The sequence below is a fragment of the Muntiacus reevesi genome, chromosome 2, assembly GCF_963930625.1.
Source record: "Muntiacus reevesi chromosome 2, mMunRee1.1, whole genome shotgun sequence".
Lineage (NCBI taxonomy): Eukaryota > Metazoa > Chordata > Mammalia > Artiodactyla > Cervidae > Muntiacus > Muntiacus reevesi.
Window position 1 is genome coordinate 204,490,738 of NC_089250.1, and position 25,198 is coordinate 204,515,935.

The window sequence follows — 25,198 nt, forward strand, 5'->3', positions numbered from 1 at the left end:
ATGCATTCATAATCTTGTTTCAATCAATAAATTTCCCAGCAAGATGTCTTAGGGAGGAACTGGGAATAGCCTACTGCTGTAGAATACTTATCATGTTGCCCAGTTTACAGCTTATTTTTTGTCAGTGGCTGTTTTTTTGTGTGTGTATATCACAAGGGCCTTCTATACCTGTGAGTTCTGGGCCTAAAACTGAGGCTGAGGCTGCAACCTCCTAAGAATGGCAGTTACACACACACTTCCTAACTGTAAAGGCCTTATCAGATGCTGCTGGTGGAAGGAGCAGAGCACTGTGTGGTTGGAAGAAAATCCACAAGCTTTTCTCATGAAGCCCCAGGTAAGCATCAAACACAGTACTAAAGGAGTCCATCTCCTTCACCTACTTTTCTGCTCCAGAAGGAAGAACATAAAGCAAGGGCTCTTTCTTCTCTGGGCTCTGCCACCTTTCCCAGGCCTCCCCTGACCTAGAGACCAGACATGGACACCAGATTCCCCCTTAAATAGCTGTTTATTGGCAGTAGGCTGGAAACGGTGGAGTTAGCACAGAGACAACACCAGGCACCAATGTCACAAGGAGGCAAGAGTGACGGGAAAGAGCAGCCTGGAGCCCCAGATGAAGCCCCCTCTCTTCAAGAGTGAGTGTGGGAGGGGACGGGGCCTGGAGTGTTGAGGGGGCAGCCTTAGAACACATCAGCTTAGTAGGCGTGGTTAGAGATGAAGAGGGACTCGCTGGCTGCAGCCCCTGCCTTACCACTTGGGGTGTACTTTCCTTGGCAGGCAAGGCTGTTGGCCTAAGAGGGGAGAAGAGCCAGAGTGAGAAGGTCCCTTCTCAGAATCCCGTCCACCCCAGCACCCTGCCCGCCTCCTGCCCCATCTTTACCAGGGCTCGCTTGACGTATTCTTCCTGGGCAGCCTTCAGGTTCTCCTTCTTTCCACCCCAGGCCTTCAGGGCAGAGGCCTGCAGGGCTCGGCCATAAGAGAAGGTCAGGGCCCACGGCTTCAGCAGGGGGCACTTGTTGATGGCGTTGAGGTTGATGGATGCCTCCTCCTCACTCTGGCCTCCGGATAGGAAGGTGATCCCTGTAGAATGAGGGGGTGACATGGGGGGAGGGGTTGTAGTCAAGCAACCCAGGGGATTGGAAGGAGGCCCTAGAAGCTGACCTGGAAATCAAGACCACAGGGGCACAAAGATCACAGGTAAGTTCATCTACCTCCCAGAGGTCAAGATGAGGAATGGGTCTCACCAGGGACAGCAGGGGGCACTGTGCGGCGCAGCGCCGTGACAGTTGCCATGGCAATCTCCTCGTGAGAATATTTCTGGGTGCAGGCGTGGCCTGGGGTTACCATATTGGGCTTCAGCAAGGTGCCTTCCAGGTAGATGTGATGGTCACTCAGAGCCTTGTAGACAGCAGCCAGCACCTACAGCGGGGCGGACCAAAGTGGGGTGAGGTGGAGTTGGGGGGACGAGGGTCACCCCCAAGGGGCCCCGACCCAGCTCCCTAGTCCACCTCACTGCCCAGGCAGGCAGGCCACCTACCTTCTCAGTTACATACTGACAGCGTTTCAAGTCATGGTCCCCATCAGGAAGAATCTCGGGCTCCACGATGGGCACAATGCCATTCTGTGGGGTGAGGGACAGGGTAGCAATGAGGCCTCCTAACCCTGAGCCCCACCTCCAGCCCTCCACAGCTATTTGCACCAAGATCTTATCTCCACGACTCCTGGCTACACAGCCCTCCCGATTCAAAACAGATTGGAGGAGATTAGCGTTCTCCACAGATCCACCCACATAATCCTTATTCTGCCCTTCTGCTCGCAGAGCCCTTGATGAACCCAAGCCTGGAGCTTGGTAAGGATTTGGAGTGGGCTAAGCTGGCAGACGGGTGGGAGGCCATCTGATACACTGGAATGGAATTAGGTGGGACATGGCCTGCTGGGAACCTACGGGCCCACCTGCTGGCAGATGCTGGCATAACGGGCCAGGACGTTGGCGTTTTCCATGATGGCGAGGGAAGAAGGGGTGTGTTCCCCAATCTTCAGCACACAGCGCCACTTGGCAAAGTCAGCTCCGTCTTTCTTATACTGGGCACAGCGCTCTGACAGCCCATCCAGCCCTGAAGAGGGGACAGAGGGGTCAGAGCCTGCCAGCAGAGGGGGCAGGTGGCTCCCACATGGCCCGGGCACCCAGAGGGGTACTGACCAGGGTGGGCTGGTCAGTAGGGCCAGGAGCTAAGTGGTTCTCACCTTGGGTGGTCGTCTCGCCATTTGTTCCTGCCAGGGGTACCACACCTTTGTCTACCTGCGGGAGTGGAGAGCAACAAGATAGGATGGGAAGTAGTCTCTGGTGCCCTTTTCTCAATCTTTGATCAGGGAACTAGATCTCACACGCCACAACCAAGAGTTTGCTTGCCGCAACTAAAGAACCCATGTTCCGCAATGAGGAGTGAAGATTCTGTGTGTCGCAACTAAGACCCAGTGCAGCCAGATAAATAATATTTAAAAAACAACAACAAAACCTCTTGCTCTAGAGTCTTTTTCTCCTCTGTAGCCCCACCCTGTCCCAGCTTTACTTCATCTCTCAAGTATCCTTCCTGGTTTGCCAGTGTTTCACTTAGCCATGGTATCTGGTCCCAAGAGGCAAGATACACACAGACAGCTTGAACTCTACCATTTACTAAGTGTGAGCAAAACACTTCATGGCCTTGAGCTTCTGGTTTTTCAATGGTTTAACATGTGGCTTTTAAAATCACAAGGATTAAAATGCCAAGCAAGTCCCATAAGTTACTGGCTTCTTACACACAATTTGGAGGTGATGGGGCAGACTCCACCCAAGTCTCTCCACCCAGTTCATCCCCACCCCGACCCCTGCCTGTTATCCTGGATTTCCTTGCCCCTCATCCATCTCACTGGGCTTCCCAGGTGGTGGCAGTGGTAAAGAACCCGCCTGCCAACGCAGGAGACATAAGAGGCGCAGCAGGTTCAATCCCTGGGTTGGAAAGATCGCCTGGAGGAAGACATGATAACCCACTCCAGTATTCTCGCCTGGAGAATTCCATGGACAGAGGCGGCTGTGGGCTATGGTCCATAGGATTGCAAAGAGTCGGACATGACTGAAGCGACTTAGCACACGCACATTCTTCTCACATTTCCCACCCCAAGGCCTGGCCCCCTCACCTTGATGCCCACGACACCGCCCTTGGCTTTGATAACTTGGGGGAAGGGACGCCCATCATCGGCCTTCTGGTAGAGCGTCTCGTGGAAGAGGATGACGCCCCCGATGCAGGGATTCACGCGGTCGTCAGCGGTCAGCAGCAGTTGGCGGTAGAAGCGCCGGTTCTCCTCCGTGTTCTCGGTACCAATGGACTGCAGTCGCTTGGCAATGCTCCCTGGAGGAAAGCATCACATGGTGATTAAGGGGGTCAGTCAGCCCCTCAACCCCACCCCTGGACCCTCCTCCCCTTGTGCCCTGCCCGCACCAGTGGACTCATCTGCAGCCAGGATGCCCTTGCCCGGAGCCACAATCCGGTGAGCAATGTCACAGAGCTCTTTCTTCTGCTCCGGGGTGAGTGCTGGGTATTGGTGGGGCATGGTGCCTGTCAGTTCCTGGGCGGAGAAGACACATGGGGGAGGGCTAGTTAGTGGAGTCTTTCCCTGGTCTCCTAACCAGCAGGGCCCCTTGCCTGGAGGTCAGGGGAAAGGCTCCCTACCTCCCCTGCCCCACTCCCGGCAGGTCTCGGGGCACTTCCTGCCCCAGGCTCTCCCTTACACCCAGCTTCCCTGTACTAGGCCTGCCTCCTGTACCTTTCCTAACTCTGTTTGTTTCTGGGTGTTACCCAGCTGAGGGTGGGGCTGTATATTGGCATCTGGCCTAAAGGAATAGGCCAGAGCCATGGACAGGCAGGTCATGTGGAAGCCGGACCCTTCTGGCTTGCGCTGTGCCATGGGGGTCACCTTGCCTGGAAGCAAAACCAAACGGAGTATTTTGGAATGAGAAGTTGTGCGGAAGGCAGAAGGCCCAACGTCCTCATCTGAAAGAAGCCAGAGAAGGGAAAAAAACTGTGTTTCAAGCCACACAGCAACCCAAGGGCCTGATCTGAGATTAGAACTCAGATCTCTGGCTGCGATAAGGGTGTTCCTTCCAATCCACCGGAGATCCCAGGGCTGGCCCAGGCTCCATTGCCTCAAGGACACCCAAGGTCAGGCTGCTCCCCCCAAGGTGGGGGGAGGGTGTTAGGAGGAAGGTGTTAGGAAAAAGGTGGTGGTGAAGGGGGGTGGTCCTCACAACCCCAGAAAAGGGCGGCGGAGGAAGCCTAGCCCGGGGTGGAGGAAAGGAGTGAGGTTTGTCCTCACTTTTCACACAGGGTAAGAGAACGTGGAGGAGAGGCAAACGCCCCACCCCTTCCCCTGAAAATGCTCCTGTCTGCTCCGCGGCTGCAGCTGTTCCAGGCTCAGAATCAAGGTCACCCGATAAGGAAAGATAGGTAAAGTGTTAACGGGGCATCATGCGCTGCCAAGGGGTTTCCCCTCCTGGCCAGGGGTCCCCGTCTCCCAGGACAGGGACCAACCAACCACCCGCTTTCGGGAACCCTGAGGCAGTAAATGAGCTGGCTCTCACCCCTCGATGCCTCCTAGGATCCCTGCAGAGGCAAAGGGGCCATCATCTTTGCACCCGGAATCTTAACAAGAAAAAGGGAGCGGGGAACGGCCCTTCATCTGGCCCGGCTTCCTTCCTCCCCGGTGTGACTCAGCGCGCGGAGCGGTCGCTGCGTTGCGCAGCAAACCCAGGGAGCTCACGCTGGAAGAGTCGGAGAGTCCGGGCTGGGAGCAAACGTGTGGGTGGTGGCGGAGGAGGAAGGTGCTGGGGCCGGGTTGGGGGGCGCTCCTTGCGGACGCCCGACCCGCCTCTGCCCCCGGGATCCTTCTCCACGACCCCTTCCCTGACCTTCGCACGTGGCGAGGGGCGCTCACCTGGCACCGGAGAAGGGGCTGACGGGGCGCAACGGTGGAGGGCTGGCGGAGTGGACTAAGGCAGCGAACGCGGCACTCGTCACCAGGACTCTGGTTCCGCGGCGCGTTCCAAGGGGAACGCAGCCTATTCTACTCCTGAGGTGGGGCGCGGAGGCGGGCGGGCAGGAGGTGGTGCCCGGCCTTATAAAGGCACCGCTCCGCCCCCCGCCGGGTTTTTCCCTTTCCAGGGGGCCGGAGGCGCCCCGGCGTCCAATGGCAGGCGAGGAAATGTGCGAAAGTCTGCCCCCGAAAGGCGAAGCTGGGAGGCGGCGCTTGGGCGGGGACTGTGCAGCGAGAACCCGAGTCCTTCCCCTTCGTTCCCCCTCGGACGTGACTAGGGCCACATCCCGCGGGTCGCCGGCGCCCTCCCCTCCCTCCTCTCCTCCCCCGACCCCCCTCCCCTCGGCCTGGCGTGCTTCGGGGCGCAGTGACTCAGCCGATTTTGGGCCCCGGAGGAGATGGGGATGGGGTGGGGTCGGAGGAAAAGCGGGCAGAGCCCGAAAACATTGAGGTTCAGCTTCCCTCCCGCAGGCCCATCGGGCGGCCCGGGACAGCCCTAGCTTCCGGTGGCGGTGAGGCAGCGAGTGTCACATTGTAACCGAATCCAGGGGCTCGGCGACTGCCCGCCCGGGCGCAGGAGAGGGCGGCGCGGGCAGGCTCCCGGAGCGCGAGCCGGCAGCGGTTCCGGGTGTCCCCGCCGCGTCCGCGCTCCATGCCTGCAGGTCCGATTCCCGGGACCCGGAGAGTCAACGTGGCCCGCGAATGCGCACGCGCCCGCCGCCCGCCCGCGGAAGCGGGACCAGGCGGGAACCCGCTCGGGCCGCCGCTCAGACTGAGCCAGTCTGGGGATGTGGGGCCAGAGTCCTTGGAAAACTCCCTGGCGCCGACTTCCCTCTCCAAAATCAAATACATCCCCCCGGCTGTCGGCCTCCCAGATCCTTTCCGAGCCTCCCCATCCTACCGGCCAGGTCTCCCCTCCTAAATCTCGGAGCCTTCCGCCCAACCCGAACCCTGCTCCGTCCGACTGGAGCCCACCTGTGAGGAGGAAGCCAAAGGCGCGGGCGAGCCTGGTCAGCAGCGAGTGAGCCAGGCCCCGCCCGGGCTGGGTTATAAGGCAGCTCCCGCCCTCCCCCCAGCCGATGTTCCCGACCTTCTCCGGTGACCCCTGCCCTTTGCTCGCCACAGATCTCCTGGCAGGGACCTATATTTAGGGAAATCTGAAGCCCCTGACATTCAGGCCAGCGTGGGGCCTAAAGTGAAGGATGGGGAAGAAGCTTGTGAGCCTGCCTATTTTCGGGGTGGGGGGAGGGCCCCCTGCCCACTCACCGGGTACTTCAGAGATTTCTTCCTTGGAAATCCAGACTGAGGCCCTAAACAGGCTGTCAAGAGAAATCTCTGGACAGCGATCTGTGAGGAAGGAAGGAGGGGTAAGGGGACTCAGACCTCTGGCCTTCCCTGCCTCCTCCTCAGATCCCCCCTCCCCTGACTCTGGGCCTCACACGGGCTGTCCTGATTCTTCAGAGGCAGACCACAGGCAGGCCCTACACTCAGACTTCAAAATAACCAAGAGTCCATGGACAGGGTGTGCCTGGGGTAATCCTACATCCTGATAGTCAAGGCTCAAGTTTGTCCCATGCTCTGGATGGTGAGCAGTGTCCCCCATCCTCACCTTCAAATATGATCAGTTACTTGGGGAGGGGAGACAAGGGCAGGGGGACCTGCCGGAGCACCAGCCCCTCTCTCTCCTGGCCCTGCTAAGGGGCTGCCGGCCTGCTGGCCAAGGGCTCTGTGAGTCCCGCTCTGCAGGGAGCCAGGCTCTCCACTGCCGGTTCCCAGGCCGGTGAGCTGGGCAGGCCATTTGTGGTTCCACTGGCCTGGAGAAAGGTGTCCTGAGTCCCCTCAGGGAACAGGGCCTGTGGGCCCTGGGGGCTGGCCGCTCCCCAAAGAGCAGGGACCCTGAGGGGTCGTCATCGGAGCTTGATCTCAAAGCAGAGGCAGTTGAGGCTCTGGCAGTCAGGAAGTTGGCACGCACAGGCACAGTCGCAGAGCGGGCAGCAGCGAGGGCAGCGAGGGGCCCAGTCCTGCGGGAGAGGGGGATGGGGTAAGGGAGGTGAGTGAGGGAAGGGGGACCAGAGGCTGAAGCTGTTTCCTTTTCAAGGGAGAAGGAAACAGAGAGGCCTGGAAAGTCCCACTTGCCCAGTGGATCAGAGGGTACCATCCACCACTCATGGGAACAAATCACCTCCTTGTGATGTTGAGAAATCAGCCAGGAGGCAATGTTCCTAACAACTGGAAGGAGCTGGAAGAAATCATTTAGCGGGGGTCATTTCTTCTAGGCTTCCCAGTTGGCACTAGTGGTAAAGAATCTGCCTGCCAGTGCAGGAGACTCAGGAGACTCCGGAAACTTGAGTTCGATCCCTGGGTTGGGAAGAGCCCCTGGAGGGGGCCATGGCAACCCACTCCAGTATTCTTGCCTGGAGAATCCCATGAACAGAGGAGCCTGGCAGGCTATAGTCCATGGGGTAGCAAAGAGTCAGACACGACTAAAGCAACTTAGCATGCACACACATCCTTTCTTTCTTCCCATCTTATAGATGAGGAGACTGAGGACCAGAGATCAGTTAGCCCTGGCCCCACACTTACATGCCAATGTTCAGCTCAGAGATGGTTCTACTATATCCTTACAACCTCATACAGTTGCAAGTCATTAAGACAGAGAAAGCACACACACACTATGATGAAAACAACCTGCTGGTTTTGTGGATTTCTTCCATGGCCTGAGGCCAAGCTGGATCTCATTCACACTTCATTTCTGAGCACCTACTCTGTGCCAGGCACAGACTGTGTTCATGATTGATTTTTAAAAGTCTTTTTAGTTTTCCTTAAAAAGGATAATTTTCATATTTAATTTTTTTACTGTTCAAAGAGAGTCACATTTATTTATCAGAACCTTGAGTAGAAGACCTCCTTACGAAAGAGGAAATTAAAGTTCAGAGAGGGAGTGATCATGCAAAGGAATACAACTAGGGAAGGGGGCAAGGATGGGGCTGGGCCTGCCTGCTTCCAGCCCTGAGATCCCCCTTTGATCCCACTGCTTCCCAGGGCCATGAATACCAGCTTTTTTCAAGCGCTGCTAAGGCAGGGACAGTTCACCTCCTGTCCCCACTGAGCTACCAGGGGACTCAGGCTCAGCAGGTGCCTGAGATACAAATGAACATTGAATGAGTGAATCAATCAAAGCATATTATTTTTCCCCCTTCAGGCAAAGAAGAAACGGGGCAGAAGGTCTGCCTCTCATGGAATAGGAACAGCATGTCCTTAGAGACAGGAAGGGAGAATCAGTCCACTCCAATGCATTCCTCTCCTGCCGTGGGACACGGATGATCTGCCACTGCTCCAGGCATGGACTGAAGTCAGGCCAAGTGGCCAGAGTGGGTCACACCCAGGATGGGTGACAGAAGATTGGCTCCTTGAGGCCTGAGGCAGAGCTAGTGACAGGCACAGTTGCACAGCTCAATCAGACTCCGGGCCAAGCCAGGAATAGGGAAATGACCTTTAGAAGAGCTGAGGTTTCGGGGTGCGGTGTCGGATGACTGGTGAGATCAGATAACACTAGGGGCTCTGGTGAGGGGAGGGCGCATTGGCCCCTGCCAAAAGAATTGTCTCTCTAGGAGGAGGCAGAAGTGTATCATGGCGGAGGGGAAAAGCAAGGCGGCTTCCTTGTTTGTGATGGGGGTGTGGTCTGGGGGCGTCTCTGGGGAGTCTGCTCTGGGCTGAAGTCAGCTCTGTGGGATTTTGGAGGACTGCACCGTCATTCTGTGTGCAGAACTGGGCTGAGAGAGGCCTCACCTCAGAGAAGAGGGTATTAAAAGCATTTCTTGGCTCTGCCCTCCTGGCAGGGTTTGGCTCTGGTCATTAAGAAGTAGCTAATGGATATCTCGCCGGCAGCCCTGTGGCTTCTGGAAGGAACCTGCTTTTTAAGTACATTAAACAAGGGCTCCGCGTGACCGTTAACCCTCTATTTCCCCAGACCCTGGAGTTTTTCACTCTGACTTCTTTCACTCTGAGGTTGTAAAGGCCAGCCATCATTACTGTTTGGAGCTCGGGGTTTGAATCTAATTCAGGCCCAGGTTTGGCCAATTCGTGATTTTAGCCTCAGTTTTCTCATCTCTTGGAGAAGGGAATGGCAACCCACTCCAGTATTCTTGTCTGGAGAATTCCATGGACAGAGGAACCTGGCAGGCTACAGTCCGTGGGGTCGCAGAGTTGGACACGACTGAGCAGTTAACACACACACACACACTTTTCTCATCTCTGAAGTGGACTTAGGAAGTAGAACACTTCCTTCCCAGGTCACTTGGGGAATCAGTGAAAGGCACGAAACATGGTGCCTAGTACACAGTGAGTTCTCACCAAGGGGAGCTTTTCTGGTCACAGCTCTTACCCTTGAGCAGTAGCTCTAACCCTGGTGTGTGTGTCTGCCATGTAAGAACTTGCTAAAGATTCACAAATTCCAATCTCATTCCAAATCTACTGGGCATGGGGCCTGGATGCCTGGCTTTCTGTTTAAGCCTCATCCCTGCTTCTGATCATACCAGTGCTTAAGAACCAGAACTGTCCTGGATTGCATCATTTCTCACACTTGAATGTCACTACCTAGTTATTTCTCTCTGTCCTTTGCAGGAATGTAAGCCCCATGAAGGTTGGGGCCACATCTGCCTTGTTTCCACTGCACCCCCAGGGCCCAGCACAGTTCCTCAACAGTAACTTCGTAAGTCTTTGGTAGTGTGAAGTGTTAATCTCTCAGTTATGTCCGACTCTTTGTGACCCTCTGCCAGGCACCTCTGTCCATGGAATTCTCCAGGCAAGAATACTGGAGTGGGTTGCCATTCCCTTCTCCAGGGGATCTTCCCAACCCAGGGATTGAACCTGGGTCTCCTACACTGCAGGTGGATTCTTTATCGTCTGAGCCACTAGGAAGTCTCAACTCTTTGGTAAGTGGATAAATAAATGAATGAATGAATTAGTTCCTCGTGACACACCTGGGAAAGATGTAGCACAGGTGAGTTTCTCCCATAGACAGAAAGAGAAACCTGGGTTTGTGTCTCAGCCCAGGCTTGAGGCCTCTGTGTGCCCCAGTTTCTACAGCTGTGAATATTTGCAGTTGCTTTTGTTACTATAAGGAAACTGAAGAATACAGAGGCCTACTGTGCTTTGTGGAAAGACAGCCCAAGGACGGAATGACCCCGCCCCACCATTCATCATTCTAGCACCTGTCCTGGCTCTGGCAGAAGCTGGGTAGGATCAGGCCCTTCAGGTCTCCTGGCTTGGATGCCCCGCAGCCCTGAAGGGGACAGTGAGAGGAATCAGTCCCTCCAGACCGCACACCTCATTCTCAGGGAGGAGGAGAAGCCCCTGACCAATCCCTTCCTGCAGACAGAAGGCAGAGGCAGTGGGGTCCCCAGGGCAGAGAACAAGAAATCATTTTATAAGTAAGCATTCCCTGTAAAATAGGAGGTTGGAGGACCCAGGGTCTTCTCCTTTTTCCCCTTGATCCCTGGAGCCCAAGCCCTGGGCCTCATCTCTGCACTACTCCTGAGAAATCAGAAGCAGATTATATCTGAAAGAGGAGAACTCCTTGCCCCGCAATTGATTTTGAAACTCAAAACTTCTTGCAGGGATTTGCAACTGCAGTCTGCCCAAGTTCTGCATTTGCTTGGTCTTTTCCCCTCACTCTTACCTCCCTAGGCAAGGTCCCGATTTCAAGGGCAGGAGCTTTGCTGTCTAAATTTCTGAGCCCAAAATAAGCATGGCCTAGGAAGGTGGTCAATGACACTTAACATCTTTAAAGCCACAAATGCAAAAACAGCCTGTCCTCTGTGAGTCAGGCTTCTCCTTGAAAGTTCTGTTTCAACACACGATGGAGCAATTTTCTGTGCAAGACTGTCCTGTGGAACACTGGAGAAGCAACTAAATGTCCCTGAGCCAAGTTATACCCCCTGCAAAAGGAGGATAAAAGCAGCATGGACAGGTAGCCAAGATGTGATGTCAAGTTAAAAAGGGAAAGTGGCAGTTGGGAGGAAATAGTAGGTGTGGTATACATTTTGTAAAAAATATTTATTTGGTTGCACCAAGTCTTAGTTGTGGCATGTGAGATCTAGTTCTCTGACCAGGGATCGAACCCGGGCCTCCTGCATTGGGAGTGCAGTCTTAGCCTCTGGACCACCAAGGAAGTCCCTGTGGCATACATTTTTACCAACAGTGAAATACAACAGTGATAACACTGTATGTGTATTAGTATATAAGGGACATACACAAAACTTAGTAACCTTGGTTAGCGGGCTGGCTTATAAAAAGTGACTTGTACTTTCTATGTATTTTTATATGTATACTTTGTAATCAAAAAACATATATACATAGGGTTTTAAAAATACCCAGCTCTGGAGGTTGTTAATGAAGTCACACAGTATCTAGAACATTGTACTCACTCCAAGAACAGAAGGAGCTCTGTCTTCTTTAACTACCATTTTCAGAGGTCGAAGTATGCCCTGCATGTTACATAGGTCACCCTTCTCCAGCTACTGCCCTGTTCTTCTTTCCCCAAGTAGCTTTCATTACCAGAAAATATCTGATAGGTTGTTTATGTTGTTTTCGCCTGTCTCCACCTGACCCAGTACCTGGAACTAGGCCTGGCCTAGAATAGGTGCTCCGTAATAAATTTTGTTGAACCGAAAAAAAAAAAAAGAATGCAGAGAATACCAGGATGAGGACTCAGGGGCCAGGGGCCAGGAGCCAGGACGAGAACTCACAGCTTCGGCGGGCTGGGGGCAGCAGGCATCCAAGTAGCGGGCTGGGCTGGGCAGGGGGAAGTCACAGGCTTCGGCACAGGTCTGACAACAGTCTTGGGGCCTGGAGGCGCCTTGCTTCCTGCAGGGGGCGCTGCAGTCCGTGCAGCAGCCCTGGGCCTAGGAGAGGGCAGCGCTCAGGATCCCGGCCAGCTGGCAGGTTGGGAGGGACAGCTGAGTCCCGGTTTTGGGGAGAGGGGTTGCAGAAGGTTAAGCTGGGGAGAGAAGAGGGTCTCCTGGCCCCAGGTGAGGGCCCGATGTGGAGACTAAATGGCAAAGGTGTCCCAGGGTAAGGGCCTGCAAATGCGGCCTGACCTCTTCCCCTGTCAGGGCCCACCCTCCAGCGCCCCCCCCCCCCCAGGCCCCTCACCAGCAGGCAGTGCCTGGTCAGCAGCACAAGGCCCAACAGCAACAGATAGATGCCCACGGAGAGCACGACGATGGCCGGGATGGGGAGCAGCAGGGAGGGGCTGCTGACGGGAGCCGGGGTTGGAGTCCACGGGCTAGAGGAGGCCTGGACAGCGCAGGAAGAAAGGGTGACGTGGAGATGTGGAGGGGCTGCGGGGACACAGAAACACCAGGAGGGACACAGGAGGTAGCTAGGATACGGGGAGGAACAGCCACCATGTGGTGGGGAGACAGTAATAGGGCTACGCTGTCTGGGTCGGGAAGATCCCCTGGAGAAGGCTAGGGCAACCCACTCCAGTATTCTTGCCTGGGAAATCCTATGGACAGAGGAGCCTGGTGGGCTACAGTTCATGGGGTCGTAAAGAGTCGGACACGATAGCAACTAACATCTTCATCTTCGTCTTGTCCCCAAACCTGCCTTTTCTCTCGTCATCCCCATTTCAGCGCCATCAGAGACCTGTTGGTCATTCTAGACTTTTCCAAGACTTATCGCTCTTCCTTTCAGAATGCCTCTCCAAACAGACCTTTTGTCTGTGTTTCCATTGCACTACTCTGCCACCCCTCAGCCCACAGTACTGGCCTCTGTCTTGCAATCTGCAGTTGTGCCCCTTTCCATACCAGCTGTCCTTGAGTATCCGTCCCTCCCTGACAGCCCATCAGTGGCTCCCACTGACCCGGTCCAAGCTTATCTCAGTAACAAAGGCTCTAGTCTAGCCCTGCCCACCTCTCCCTCTGTCCCCCATTATACTCCAGCCATACTGAAGTCCTGGTTGTTCCCTGGCCTCTCTTTCACATCCACGTCTCTGCCCACGCTTTCTTCTTCCTGGGATGCTTTTCCTCCTTGCTTTCCTGACTAACTCTTCATCTTGCCAGAGTGCGGTGTGCCCTGCCTTGGCAAAGCCACCCCTGCACTCTCTTTCTGTCTCACAGACCTTGTCCTGAACCGGAAGGGTCTATTTGGGTAAAGAGTTCGAGTCCAGGCGCCAAGAAAGGCAAAGTCAGAGTAAGTTAGGGGTGCCGAGGGGGCCGCGCCAGAGAGGGGTACGGGGGGGGGGGGGTTGCCTAAGACTCACGTCCATGGGGCAGGACACCGCCGGTCAGTCCAGGAGCTGCAGAGGAGAGAAAGTCCTGGGCCTCAGTGACTGAGAGGGGCCATTGGGCTCGGGTGCCCGTTCTCCTCCTCCCATTTCCCTTTTGGGGAAACTGAGGCCCAACGATGGTCTCTGGTCCGAACAGTAAGGATGGGGGTACGGGGCAGCGCCTTCTTCGAAGGCCCCAGCCCGACCCTTTGTTTTTCCCTAAACCCCGGGCTCCCTCCACCGACCTAACCCCATCACCTGCTCCCTCGGAGCCACAGGCAGTTCACGGATTCCGCGCCTTTCCCACTCCAATCTGCCGTGGCGGCTGCACCGCCCAGAGGCCTCCCGCCGCTTCTTGCTGTTGCCATGGAGATGAGAGCATCGCTCCTACGGTGGCCGCCCAGACCCAACATTCTTTCTCCGCGCCTCGCTTCCCTCTTCCTGTCTGTGGTCACCAGTTCCTCTTTTTAGTAGCGATCCGCTGGACTTTCCCGCATTTACTGAGTGGAAGGGGCGAGTTCCCGTCGCTACACGCCTGGCTCAGATCCACATTGTGTGCTGGGTCCTGCGGCGCCACAAAGGCCAGACTGAACCCCCGGGCTATGCCGCCAACTGGCTGTGTGACTTCGGCCGAGTCACCGCGCCTGAGTCCATTTTCTTCTCTGTATAACGAGGAGACGCCTGCCTCCCAGGGGTATTGTTAAAATCAGAGCTACTTCTTAAAGGCATAGGATTATCCTCAATATTTTTTCAACCTGACCCCCATCTTCATTGACAGTGCCCAAATTTAAGATTCATCATCTGATTTCTTCACCCTTCATATCACTATCAGAGTGATTTCCTCTCATCCAGGTCAGATCTTGTGCCTTTTCAATTTTTAACCCCCCAAAGGGCTCCCCACTGACTCTAGGGTAAAGCCCAAATGCTTTAGCCAGCTATCCACACCATCCACTCTGGGTACCATCTACCTTCGGTTTATTTACTTATTTATAATTAATTTATTTGGCTCCATGAGGTCTTAGTTGGACAGCTGCACGTGAGATCTAGTTCCCTGGCCAGGGATGGAACCTGGGCCGCCTGTATCAGGAGTACGGGAGTCTTAGCCACCAGACCACCAGAGAAGTCCCCTGTTGTCGTTAGTGTTTAGTCCCTAAGTTGTATCCAACTCTTTTGCCACCGCATGGACTGTAGCTCACCAGGCTCCTCTCTTCGTGGGATTTTCCAGACAAGAATACTGGAGTGGGTTGCCATTTCCTTCTCCAGGGGATCTTCCTAACTCAGGGATCTAACCAGCATCTCCTGCTTGGCAGGTGGATTCTTCACCACTGATCCACCTTGGTTTATTCATTCACGATGTATCCAACAGGGTCCCAAGCACTGCTCTAGACTTTGGGACCCTAGCAGAGACTAAGGCAGACAAATTTCCAGTCCTGGTGTTGCTTATCACTGATCAGATCGTTTGTAAACAAAATTGTTTTGTGCCCCATCAGCTCATTCATGTTTCCATCATAGGATCTGCTCAAGGTTCCAGAACCATTGTATAGGGTTTCATAGCTGCTATTCCCTCTGCATAGAACACCCTTCCCTTGTCTCCCCCACCCCCTTCCCCCACCACCAATTAACACCCTCATCCTTTGAACCACTGCTCAGTTTTGCCTTAGGGTGGTCTTCCTGCCTGCCTTAGGCAAAGGTGACTGCTTTGGGTACCATATATGGATAGCTGCTCTAGCACTTATCACAAGGTATTGAAATTCTTCATTTTACTGCCTGACTCCTCGGTTAAGACTTGCAAGTGCCTGGGTCGGATTCATCTTCATATCCCAAGCCCTAGCATTTAGTTTGGCTTTGGGGGGCCTCCACTGAGTACTTATTGATTCTATGAATGAATAGAATCCAACCCATCAGGTAATGTTATCCAGATGCCCTGTTCCCTAGACTCTTCAGGCACCTTGACCTCCCACTTTCTTGCTGAGTTTTTGATTCACCACACACATATGCTGTGCGTATGCACACACACATGCACACTCATGTAAGCACACCTCCTTCAAAGAGGCCTCAGACCTCACCCCTGGTTACTGCATCCTGGCATGTTCCCCTGAAAGCAACCCAGTACACCTACTTCTGTGCACATTCTCTGCCCCAATATACCTCATCATGGCTGCTGCCCGAGGAGTTTCCCACACCAGGAGGCAGCCACAGAAATGGCCAGGGTCGGGACTTCCCTAGTGGTCCAGTGGCTAAGACTCTGAGCTCCCAATGCAGGGAGTCTGGGTTTGATCCCTGGTCAGGGAACTAGATCCCACATGCCGCAAGGAAGAGTTCATATATCACAACTAAAGATCCTGAATGCTGCAACTAAGATTGAAGATCCCACATGCCACAACTGAGACCTAGTGCAGCCAAATAAATAAATATATTTTTTTTAAAGGAACTTCCCTGGCAGTCCAGGGATTGGGACTTTGCCTTCCCATGCAGAGTGCACTGGTTCGATCCCTGGTCAGGGAGCTAAGATCCCAAATGCCTGTCGGTCAAAGTTCCAAAACAGAAACAATATTGCAGAAACTGAAACAATATTGCAACAAATTCAATAATGACTTTTTAATAAATGGCCCACATCCAAAAAAATTTAAAAAAAAAGAAAAGGAAATTGCCAGGAGAGAGATCTCCCTGGTGGCCTAGTGGCTAAGACTCCGAGCTCCCAATGCAGGGGGCTGGGTTCGAGCCCAGCCCAGGGAACTAGATTCCACATGCTGTAACTAAAGATTTCGCATGCCACAACTAAGATCCGGCAGCCAAATAAACAAATATTTTAAAAAGAGAGAGGCTTCCCTGGCAGTCCAGGGGCTGGGACTTTGCCTTCCAATACAAGAGGTGTGTGAAATCACCAGGGTCTGCGTCCCTGGTTTCCAGGTCTCCCCTTACCCCTCAACCACACTGAGAAGTTCCCACTGGCTCTGCCACTCCAGCCGTCTCAGAGGGAGCTTCAAACCCAGAAAACCGGAGTCTAGCAGTTCCCAGTGTCACCTCTGTTGAATCTAAGTCTGGGTCAGACTGCCTGCTTAGGGCTGTCTTCTCATCTGCCCTTATCTTTGCAGAATCCTGAGACCCAAGATGAAACCAGTTCCCACCTCAGACCAGGAAAAGGCTTCAGATGACACAGGGCCCCACCCCCACCCTCCCTTCACCTCCTGCCAACAGAGAGACGTCAGCCTTGGCAAGACCTCTGGACACGTCCATGGGCTGCAGTGGCCAAACTCGCCACGGATGGTATTCTGTTCCTACCACAGGTGCATACATTATGCAGGAGGGTGGACACGGCATCAGATCTGCTCTTTGCAAGGCAAGCTAGGAGGAGGGGGATGAATGCACCCCTTTGCCAGGGCCCCACTTCTACCCACATCACACCATTCACTGGAAGCAGGGAGAAACTGACTTCACAATAGCCAAATAGCCATAAGACCTCCCTTTACCTAAAGTTCAAAGCTGGCAATGTCAGATAGTCTCACCTGTAGTTTTATACTGGCCCTGGGAAAGAGAGTAAAAGATTGCATCCTTCCATTCACCGTGGGGTGGATGGGGGACCTGAGATGCAGAGAAAACCCAGACGATGAAAGACACATCTGCAGACCTGGGCTTGGATGTGGGAAGGGAACCTGGCAGTGCCGATTTTTATCTAATACTTTCAATTCCCTCCTCGGGACATCAGATAATATTGCCTCCCAGAGATGAAGAAGGGGTTCATCAACCTCCTTATTATGAAAATGAAAGATCTATGCTTACATAATTACTTCTTATCACTGAGGGAATAAGAAGCTGAGCTGAGTTAGAGCATCAGTTAGAGCCCTCGTCACAGACTTGGTCTTCTTTCATCCTAACAGTAAAATGAAAGTGGAAGAAACTATCATTTCCAAACTTTCTAATGTTACAGATAGAAACAAATTAGGACTCAGTTGAAAAGGAATTTTAGAACCAGGCAAGATATAGGTTTGAATTCTAGTTATGCCTCCATGTGTCTAGGTGACCTTGGGCCAGTCAGTTGAGTTCCCCAAACTTCAGTCTTCCCCTGGCAAATAGGGATTACCTAAGAAATTGACAGGGTTCATTGTGACGATTAGTAGACAAATATATAGAGGAAGTGGTACAGAAGAGGGCTCAAAAAAACAAAACAAAACAGGGGGACTCCCCTGGCAGTCCAGCGGTTAAGACTCTACACTTCCACTGCTAGGGGCACAAGTTTGATACCTGGTCAGGGAACTAAGATCCTGCATGCTGCAAGGTGCGCCCATAAATACATAAATAAATGAACAACAAGAACCATTAATGACTGTCACAGTGAATATTTACAATGCCACATTGGAACTGTGTTTACATACATCTCATTCAGTCATCCCAGAGCCCTGTGTAGAGGTACTGCTCTTGCCCTCATTTTATAGATAAGAAGCCTGACGCTCAGAGTTCAATCACTCACATAAGTTCTTCTGGTTAATGAGTGACAGAACTAAGATTTGAGCCCAGGCAATGGGACTCTGTGTATTCAACTGAAGCTCAGAGAGGTTCTGACACTTGACGAAGGTCACACAGCCAACCCATGGGAGAAAAAAAGGGTCTGGATGCTTGATTTTCTCACTTCAGCTCACCTGTTGCGCCCTTTTCTGTTGTACAGATGAAGACTGGGACTGAACTTGCCTGAAACTAACTTGGGACCGATACCAAAAAAAAGCACTAAATAATAAATGATCTGGCATGCTGGCCAGGACACACCCCAGAGCACAGCGAGGGGGAATTGAACCCTTTCCTGGGTATCATGTGGGAAACAGGCCACTTCTGGCCGCTTATCGTTTACTTATTCACAGGCTTTGATGATAATCGCACCGGCCCACCTCCGCAGGGCCGAGGCGGCACAGCACCCAGGCAAAGAAGATGTGCAAGTCAGCATTTGGACTTAAAGGAGGCTGAAAGAGAGGGGAAACGGTAAACTCCAGGTCCAGGGTGAATTGTGAGACAGGTGTGTGAGGTCCCCTTGGGGGGTGAGAGAGAGATTCACCTGAGGGGCCAGGCTGGGGCGGGAAAGCTGCGGCGGAAGTCTTCGGAGCCTTGATGGGCGCGGCGGCAGCGCCACCCCTCGCTGCCCCACTCCCTGCGGGCGCTGCCGGCTGCCTTCCGGAGGCGCTGGTAGCTTGGGACTGCACCCCTAGCCAGGACTGGCTGGTGTGTCGGCCTTCCTCCTCGGGATGTTCAGACACTCCTGGAACGCCCAGACAGCGGGCCACAATGTGTGGAATGAGTCCCATCTTGGGTTTATTTTAAATCAAGGGTCCCCAACCCCTGGGCCACCAACTGGGTACTTCCTGTCAAATCACTGATGGCATTAGATTAGAAATATTGTGGACAAAAATATAATGAGCTTGAATCATCCTGAAACCACCCCGAACCCCTCTAACCCACTCTATCCTCCCACCCCCACCCCACCCTATCCTCCCACCCCCACCCTCAGCCCCCTGGTCCGTGGAATAACTGTCTTCGACCAAACCGGTCCCTAATGCCAAAATTCTTGGGGACTGCTGTTTTAGATGGTACACCCGTCAGAAAGAAAGCGTGTGTGCACAGGCGCGCGCGCGCGCGCGCGCGCACACACACACACACACACACACACACACACACACATACCTGAAAGCCATTCTCTTTCCAGTTCTCTTTCAACACATCTGATTATTCCAGGACAAAGTCTCCTTTTGCTGCCAGAAGCCCTTTAACACCTCTCTATCCTTGCTTGTCTTGTCTGTAACAAAGAGAGAGAAAGCCTCCAGCTCAGAATTCTGAGCGTGGGATGATATCCAGCGAGAATGTAAGAACAAGTTTTTTCATTTTATTTTGTTTATGTTATTTACAACAAGTGATATTGGTTTTCAGTGTTTTCAGTACTGATAAAATGTTTCCTTTCAACAGACATGGTTAAAAGCAGGTACTCTGGAACCCAGACTATAGGTTCAAATCCCAGCATTGCGACTTCTGACCTGTGTGACCCTGGGCAGGACACACAACCTCTCTGTGCCTCGATTCCCTCATCTGAAAAAGGAAATTAATAATGACATCTCCCATGGGACTTCCCTGATGGTCTAGTGGTTAAGACTTCACCTTCCAATGCAGGGGGTGAGAGTTAGATCCCTGGTTGGGGAGCTAAGATTCCACATGTCTTGTGGCCAAAAAAAAGCAAAATGTAAGACAGAAACAACATTATCACAAATTCAATAAACACTTAAAAATGGTCCATATGAAAAATAAAAAAATAATAGTATCTCTCTCTTGGGTTATTGTAAGGATTATATTAGTTAAAATATGCGAAGGGCATAGATTAGTGCCTGACATCTGATATATACTGTATGTGTGTTAGTCACTCAGTCATGTCCAACTCTTTGCAACACCATGGACTGTAGCCCGCCAGGCTCCTCTGTCCATGTAATTCTCTAAGCAACAATACTGGAGTAGGTAGCCAGTATAAATGTTTGTTATTATTAGCTTATATGCGGGGGAGGACCCGAGGTTTAATGAACACTTCTTTGAAAATCCCACCATTTTCCACCTGAAGAAGTGAAGCCTTGGAGAAGATGATTAAGCAGCTGAGCAAGGATCTGGGTTGGTCTCTGGATTCCTAGTCCATTTACCAGCCATCTCAATCTTCAATAATTAATATCACCTTGCAGCCTCAGCTTATTCATGGGCAGAGTGGGACCAGTACTATTTCACTGGATGTTGGGATGCTGTGTGTAAAGATGGTTCAGAAAATGAGTTGCTATGATATCTCCTTAAGAGTCCCTTAGACTGCAAAGAGGTCAAACCAGTCAACCTTAAAGGAAATCAGTCCTGAATATTCACTGGAAGGACTGATGCTGAAGCTGAAGCTCCAATATTTGGCCACCTGATGAGAAGAACTGACTCATTGGAAAAGACCCTGATGCTGGGAAAGATTGAAGGCAGGACAACAAAGGATGACAAAGGGACGACAAAGGACAAGATGGTTGGATGGCATCACCGACTTGATGGATGTGAGTTTGAGCAAGCTCTGGGAGTTGGTGATGGACAGGGAGGCCTGGCGTGCTGCAGTCCACAGGGTCGCAGAGTCAAACGTGACTGAGCAACTGAACTGATGATGTCTCCTGTGCATTCTCAACAGAGATAAGAGCCCCCCCCCCCAAGAGGGTAGAAATTCATTCAGGAGTGGATCTTTTAAAAATTGATATTCTGGAGTGGGTAGCCATTCCTTTCTCCAGGGGATGTTCCTGACCCAGGGATCAAACCAAGGTCTCCTGCATTGCGGGCATATTCTTTTCCATCTGAGCCACCAGGGCAGCCCTATATAAAGCAAGATATATAGGTGCCTACAAAGGTCCACATAGTCAAAGCTATGGCATTTCCAGTAGTCACGTACAGATATGAGAGCTGGACAATAAAAAAGGTTGAGTGCTAAAGAATTGATGCCTTGAACTGTGGTGCTGGAGAAGACTCTTGAGAGTCCCTTGGACAGCAAGGAGATCCAGTCAGTTGGTCCTAAAGGAAATCAACCCTGAATATTCATTGGAAGGACTGATGTTGAAGCTGAAGCTCCAATACTTTGGCCATGATAAGAAGAATCGACTCATTGGAAAAGACCCTGATGCTGGGAAGGATTGAAGGGAGGAGGAGGAGGAGGGGTCAAGAGAGGATGAGATGGTTGGATGGCATCACCGACTCCATGGACATGAGTTTGAGCAAGCTCTGGGAGTTGGTGATGGACAGGAAGGCGTGGGATGTTGCAGTCCATGGATTCACAAAGAGTTGGACACGACTGAGCAACTGAACAACAACAAATACAGTATATCTATGTTATCAGAAGTTCATGAAAAATGGTCATTAGCAAACAAAGAATGTCTAAAAAAGGCTAAGGGAGCAATGGTGAAAAGAAGTTGAGAAATGCTGCCCTTAACCAGCAACTCGGGTTGCTACTCATAAGTGGGTTGTGAAATAGGCTTAATGGGTCATGATAAGCATTTTGGGAGATAAAAAATGATAGAAAGGGGAAAATGATACAATACAGTGTGCCCTGCACATAATCAGAATCCAAAAGTACTGTGAGAAAGTTTGGCATGTGTGTGCATGTGCTGAGTTATGAAATGGGTCTCTCTGTAAAAAAAAAATGGTGAAAGCCATTGCTGTAAACCACGGTTTTTCTTTTTCTCCCCTCCTTACTTATCTCTCTCAGGCAAGCCCATTCAGCCTTGGACTGTTTTACTCTGAACAGGAAGAACCTGATAAGGAAAGAAACGTGGAAGAGAATACCCAGATTCCAGTGAAACTAGGGCCGGACCTTTACCAGCTCATGGCCCAGGACTCTCCCCCTTCCTCAGTCTCTATTCCAGGGTAAGCCCATGGCTGCAGAGGACAATGACTGGCCCTCCGCACCAGAGGGGAAAATGGCTTCCTCTTCACTGCCTCCCCTAATGTTCCTCCCTCTGCCTCTTTTCCTTTCTGCTCCCACCTTGGAGGGCAGCAATCCTATTGACCCGAGTCTGAGTCCCAGCACTGCCATTTATTGTGCAATCCCAGACCAAGTCATCTAACTTCTCTGAGCCTCAGTCTTCTCAGCTATAAAATGGGGGAAATTATTCAAAAGACTGTAGTGATGCTTAAATGGGATAAAGTATATTAGTATTTTAGTGCCTTGTGTTCAGTGAGTGCCCATGTAGCTAACAGGCTCTGAACCCTGGTTATCCATGTTATCTCTATTTAATCCTTGAAATGAGCTTACACAGGAGCAGGAAAGGTGACAGAGCAGACTTGCGTCAGGCTATCTGGTTTCAAACCTCAGTTCTGTATCTTTTCACATATTTCTTTCTTTGTGACTGCAGTGTGTCCCTTTTTAAAAAGGTGCTTTCCTCATAACCCCACATAATGATTTTAGTTTACATTATTACATTGGCCAGCCTTTTAACTAACTACCAGGAAGGCTGGGAAATATAGTTTTTTAAATAAGCACACTTCAGTCTCCAACAAAATAAGATGTTAAAGATGGATACTGGTTAGGCAACCAGAGTCTCATCTTCAACAGTTTTATCTCCCTCTTGATTTAACCTTTAATTTTCAAAGGCCCATCCAGAGGAGGAAATATGGAGTAAACAAGTAAGAAGTGCTGGCAGAGATAAGCTCTGAAAATGTGGATGACACGTCTAAATTGTATTCAGTGATGTTTTGGTCCTTTTTTTCTCTTAAACTTTCAGTTTCTTTAGGAAAATGAGTTTATGAGTTTTCTATATCCATTTAACATGAGAGAGACCAATACATTCAGAAAATATGGTTGGAAAAAACTATATTGCATAACCTTGGAAAAGGTACTAGTTCTCTCCATGCCTCTGTTTCCTCACCTGTAAAATGGGTACAACAGTACTCCCCATCTGCAAAGTTGTTTTGAAAAAATGACTTAATATTGCTAAACACTCAGATCAGTGTCTGTATAATTAGCATTTAATGAGCTGGTATTATTATTATCCTAACTTCACAGATGAAAGAATTGAGGCCCACAGAGATGAGCCAACTATCACTCAGGGAATGGAAGAGCCTAAATTTGTTTAACGTCTTAAAAATTCCAGGAATTTCCCTGGCAGTCCCGTGGTTAAGACACTTCTTCCATTGCGAGGGGTAAGGGTTCCATCCCTGGTGGGAAACTAAGATTCCACATGTCTCTGGGCACCATCAAAAAAAAAAAAAAAAAAAATCAGTTGACTTTAAAATGCACATAGGAGGTGCATTTCCAGTCGCCCACGATAATTCCCTACCCCTCAGAAGGCTCCCTGAGGTGTCCTCCCAGTCAGTACCTCCCATCAAGTTAAACACTGTTCAGATTTTTCACGGAAGTTATTTTACCCGTTTGCAACTTCGTCCAAATGGAGCCATACGGTATGTTTCTTTTATTATCCGTGGACTCTGAATTTGAAATTCAGATGGTCCCACCCTAGGACCTGCCGTCTTAACTGTTATCCTATACCGCCTGTTAAAGCAGTGGCTGCTTGGGCTGCTCTCATTTCCCCCAACTCCTCTTCCTGTCCCGTCTTTCAGCTCTACCCCTGAATCCTAGCTGTCCTTCAATCCATCAACGAATTCTAATTGATCTCTTCTCCGTTAGACGGTTTCGCTCCCTCTGCCCCGCCCCCAAGCAGGCCCCTCTGCCATGAAGCATATGATAGGGCATACGTGTCAAGAAGTGGGCCAATAGGAAGATGGAATTTTCCAAACCGTCCACCAGTCCACCAATAGGAAGGTGATGTTCCCGCCCCCTCCAACTGCCTCTGTAGAACTGCCTCCACCTCCTGCCCTTGCAGTTTGACGCCTTCCTTGTATCCTGAAAGGGTCCCCTCAAGGCTGCTTAAGGGGTGCAGGATGGCAGGCCCTGACTCTCTTCATCCCTTCTGGGCCTTTCCCACCCCTCCCTTCCCTGGAGTGAATGGGAGGAGAGGCTTTTCCAGAGAAAAATAACATATATGTAAATGTTTTCAAAGGTTTTCCTATTGTTTGTTTGGTTTTTAAATGGGATAATACTTAAGAGTTTTCCTTTTAAAAGAACTATTTTTTTTCTAATTTCAGTTATCTTTACAGTCTAAACACCTGCCCCCTCCTTTTTTTCCCGATTTCTGAGTGCAGATGAGAGTCACCAGCCTTCCTCTCTAGCCTCCACCTTGCCCCTCCCAGGTGAGGACCTAGGAGAGGGGAGAGGAGACACAAAGAGTTTAGGGTGGGAGGACAGAGCTTGGATGGGGTGAATTAAGAAATCGCAGGCGCGTACTTAGAATTGAAAGAGAAAGAAGGAATTTTAAGGTGTGAGATGGGCTGGGAGGTATAGACCAGCTTCTTTGATTACAAGGAATATTAATTAAATTAATGGAATTGGATTGATAAGACAAAATTAGGATGTCCAGTTGCTCAAGGATGACGCATATTTAAAGTGCAGTAAGGATCTCAGATCAGGAAACAGCTATGACAGGTGGCTTTTGATGGTTACAGAAAAATGCATCCTATAGGCCATTGAGTTATAGGGATTGGCAGGGAGGGGGGTTTGGTCTGTGAGTCTGAGGGACAATGTGCTGTGTTCTCCCAGCCATCTTACCTTCTCTACCTCAGACAGGCATGCCTCTGCTCTTTGTATTGGGCTGTATCTTCTTCCCGCTGAGCTTTGCTGTCCTCTGCTGGGGTCTGCAGAACCATTCCAACCTGCGGATGGAGAAACAAGAGGCTGTTTTGGTGGCATCCAAGTAAGAGGACAGGGCGAGGACATCCTTCCTGGGGCCAGGGCTGGGGAAGCTGGTCTCCTACTTCCAGGAAGAGTTAGTGATGACAGCAGAAGCAGACTGTGTGTGCATGTGAGGGTGGCTGGGTGGGGGTATAGAATCGAAAGACACTCTGTGGGATCTCTGGTTTCCCAGGTGGTTCAGTGGTAAAGAATCTGCCTGCCAATTCAGGAGATGCAGGAGACTTGGGTTCCAACCTTGGGTCAGGAAATCTCCTGAAGAAGGGAATGGTATCCCACTCCAGTATTCTTGCCAGGATAATCCCATGGACAGAGGAGCCTGGCAGGCTATGGTCAATGGGGTCACAAAGGAATCTGACACAACTTATTCACTAAATAGCAACAACAATGGGATCTCTTACAAGCCACTTAACCTCTCTGAATTTCAGAGTCCCCATTAGTAAATGGATTTAACAAGAATACTCACCTTCCATTCTTCATGGAATGTTGTGTGAGGGTAAGGTGAATTCACATCTATAGAATAGGGCCAGGGAATTCCCTGTGATTAGGATTCACTGCTCTCATTGCCAGGGGCCTGGGTTCCATCCCCA

The 25,198-nt window shown here is 51.5% G+C and overlaps 2 protein-coding genes across 4 annotated transcripts; both read right to left on the reverse strand.

The window, feature by feature from the left end:
• Positions 1-486: 486 nt before the first annotated feature.
• ALDOA (aldolase, fructose-bisphosphate A) lies at positions 487-6,183 on the reverse strand. Of its 2 annotated transcripts, none has more exons than XM_065924604.1 (9): positions 6,040-6,183; positions 3,474-3,600; positions 3,172-3,383; positions 2,242-2,296; positions 1,951-2,111; positions 1,535-1,618; positions 1,242-1,416; positions 878-1,077; positions 487-788 (listed from the first exon to the last, which is right to left on the reverse strand). In XM_065924604.1, the coding sequence occupies exons 2-9, from the start codon at positions 3,583-3,585 to the stop codon at positions 693-695; spliced, it is 1,095 nt and encodes a 364-aa protein (XP_065780676.1). In that variant the 5' UTR covers positions 3,586-3,600; positions 6,040-6,183; the 3' UTR covers positions 487-692. The 2 variants fall into 2 exon arrangements, with proteins under 2 accessions (XP_065780676.1, XP_065780677.1); XM_065924605.1 differs by lacking the exon at positions 6,040-6,183 and adding an exon at positions 4,966-5,126.
• A 146-nt stretch (positions 6,184-6,329) lies between these two features.
• LOC136158533 (uncharacterized) lies at positions 6,330-13,711 on the reverse strand. 2 transcript variants are annotated; one of them, XM_065920340.1, is made up of 6 exons: positions 13,595-13,711; positions 13,331-13,366; positions 12,220-12,363; positions 11,814-11,969; positions 6,674-7,085; positions 6,330-6,411 (listed from the first exon to the last, which is right to left on the reverse strand). In XM_065920340.1, exons 2-5 carry the CDS (start codon positions 13,334-13,336, stop codon positions 6,972-6,974), a joined length of 420 nt encoding a protein of 139 aa, XP_065776412.1. In that variant the 5' UTR covers positions 13,337-13,366; positions 13,595-13,711; the 3' UTR covers positions 6,330-6,411; positions 6,674-6,971. The 2 variants fall into 2 exon arrangements, with proteins under 2 accessions (XP_065776412.1, XP_065776413.1); XM_065920341.1 differs by having other exon boundaries at positions 13,582-13,658.
• Positions 13,712-25,198: the final 11,487 nt, after the last annotated feature.

Coding starts and splice junctions, on each gene's coding strand:
- ALDOA (XM_065924604.1), bottom strand. CDS start 3,585: ATGCCCCACCAATACCCAGCACTCACCCCGGAGCAGAAGAAAGAGCTC. Junction 2,112..2,241: donor TGGCGAGACGACCACCCAAG/GTGAGAACCACT, acceptor TCCCCTCTTCAG/GGCTGGATGGGCTGTCAGAG. Junction 1,619..1,950: donor ATGCCAGCATCTGCCAGCAG/GTGGGCCCGTAG, acceptor CTCACCCCACAG/AATGGCATTGTGCCCATCGT.
- LOC136158533 (XM_065920340.1), bottom strand. Junction 11,970..12,219: donor TGACCAGGCACTGCCTGCTG/GTGAGGGGCCTG, acceptor GCCCTCTCCTAG/GCCCAGGGCTGCTGCACGGA. Junction 7,086..11,813: donor GCCCCCAGCCCGCCGAAGCT/GTGAGTTCTCGT, acceptor CCTCTCCCGCAG/GACTGGGCCCCTCGCTGCCC.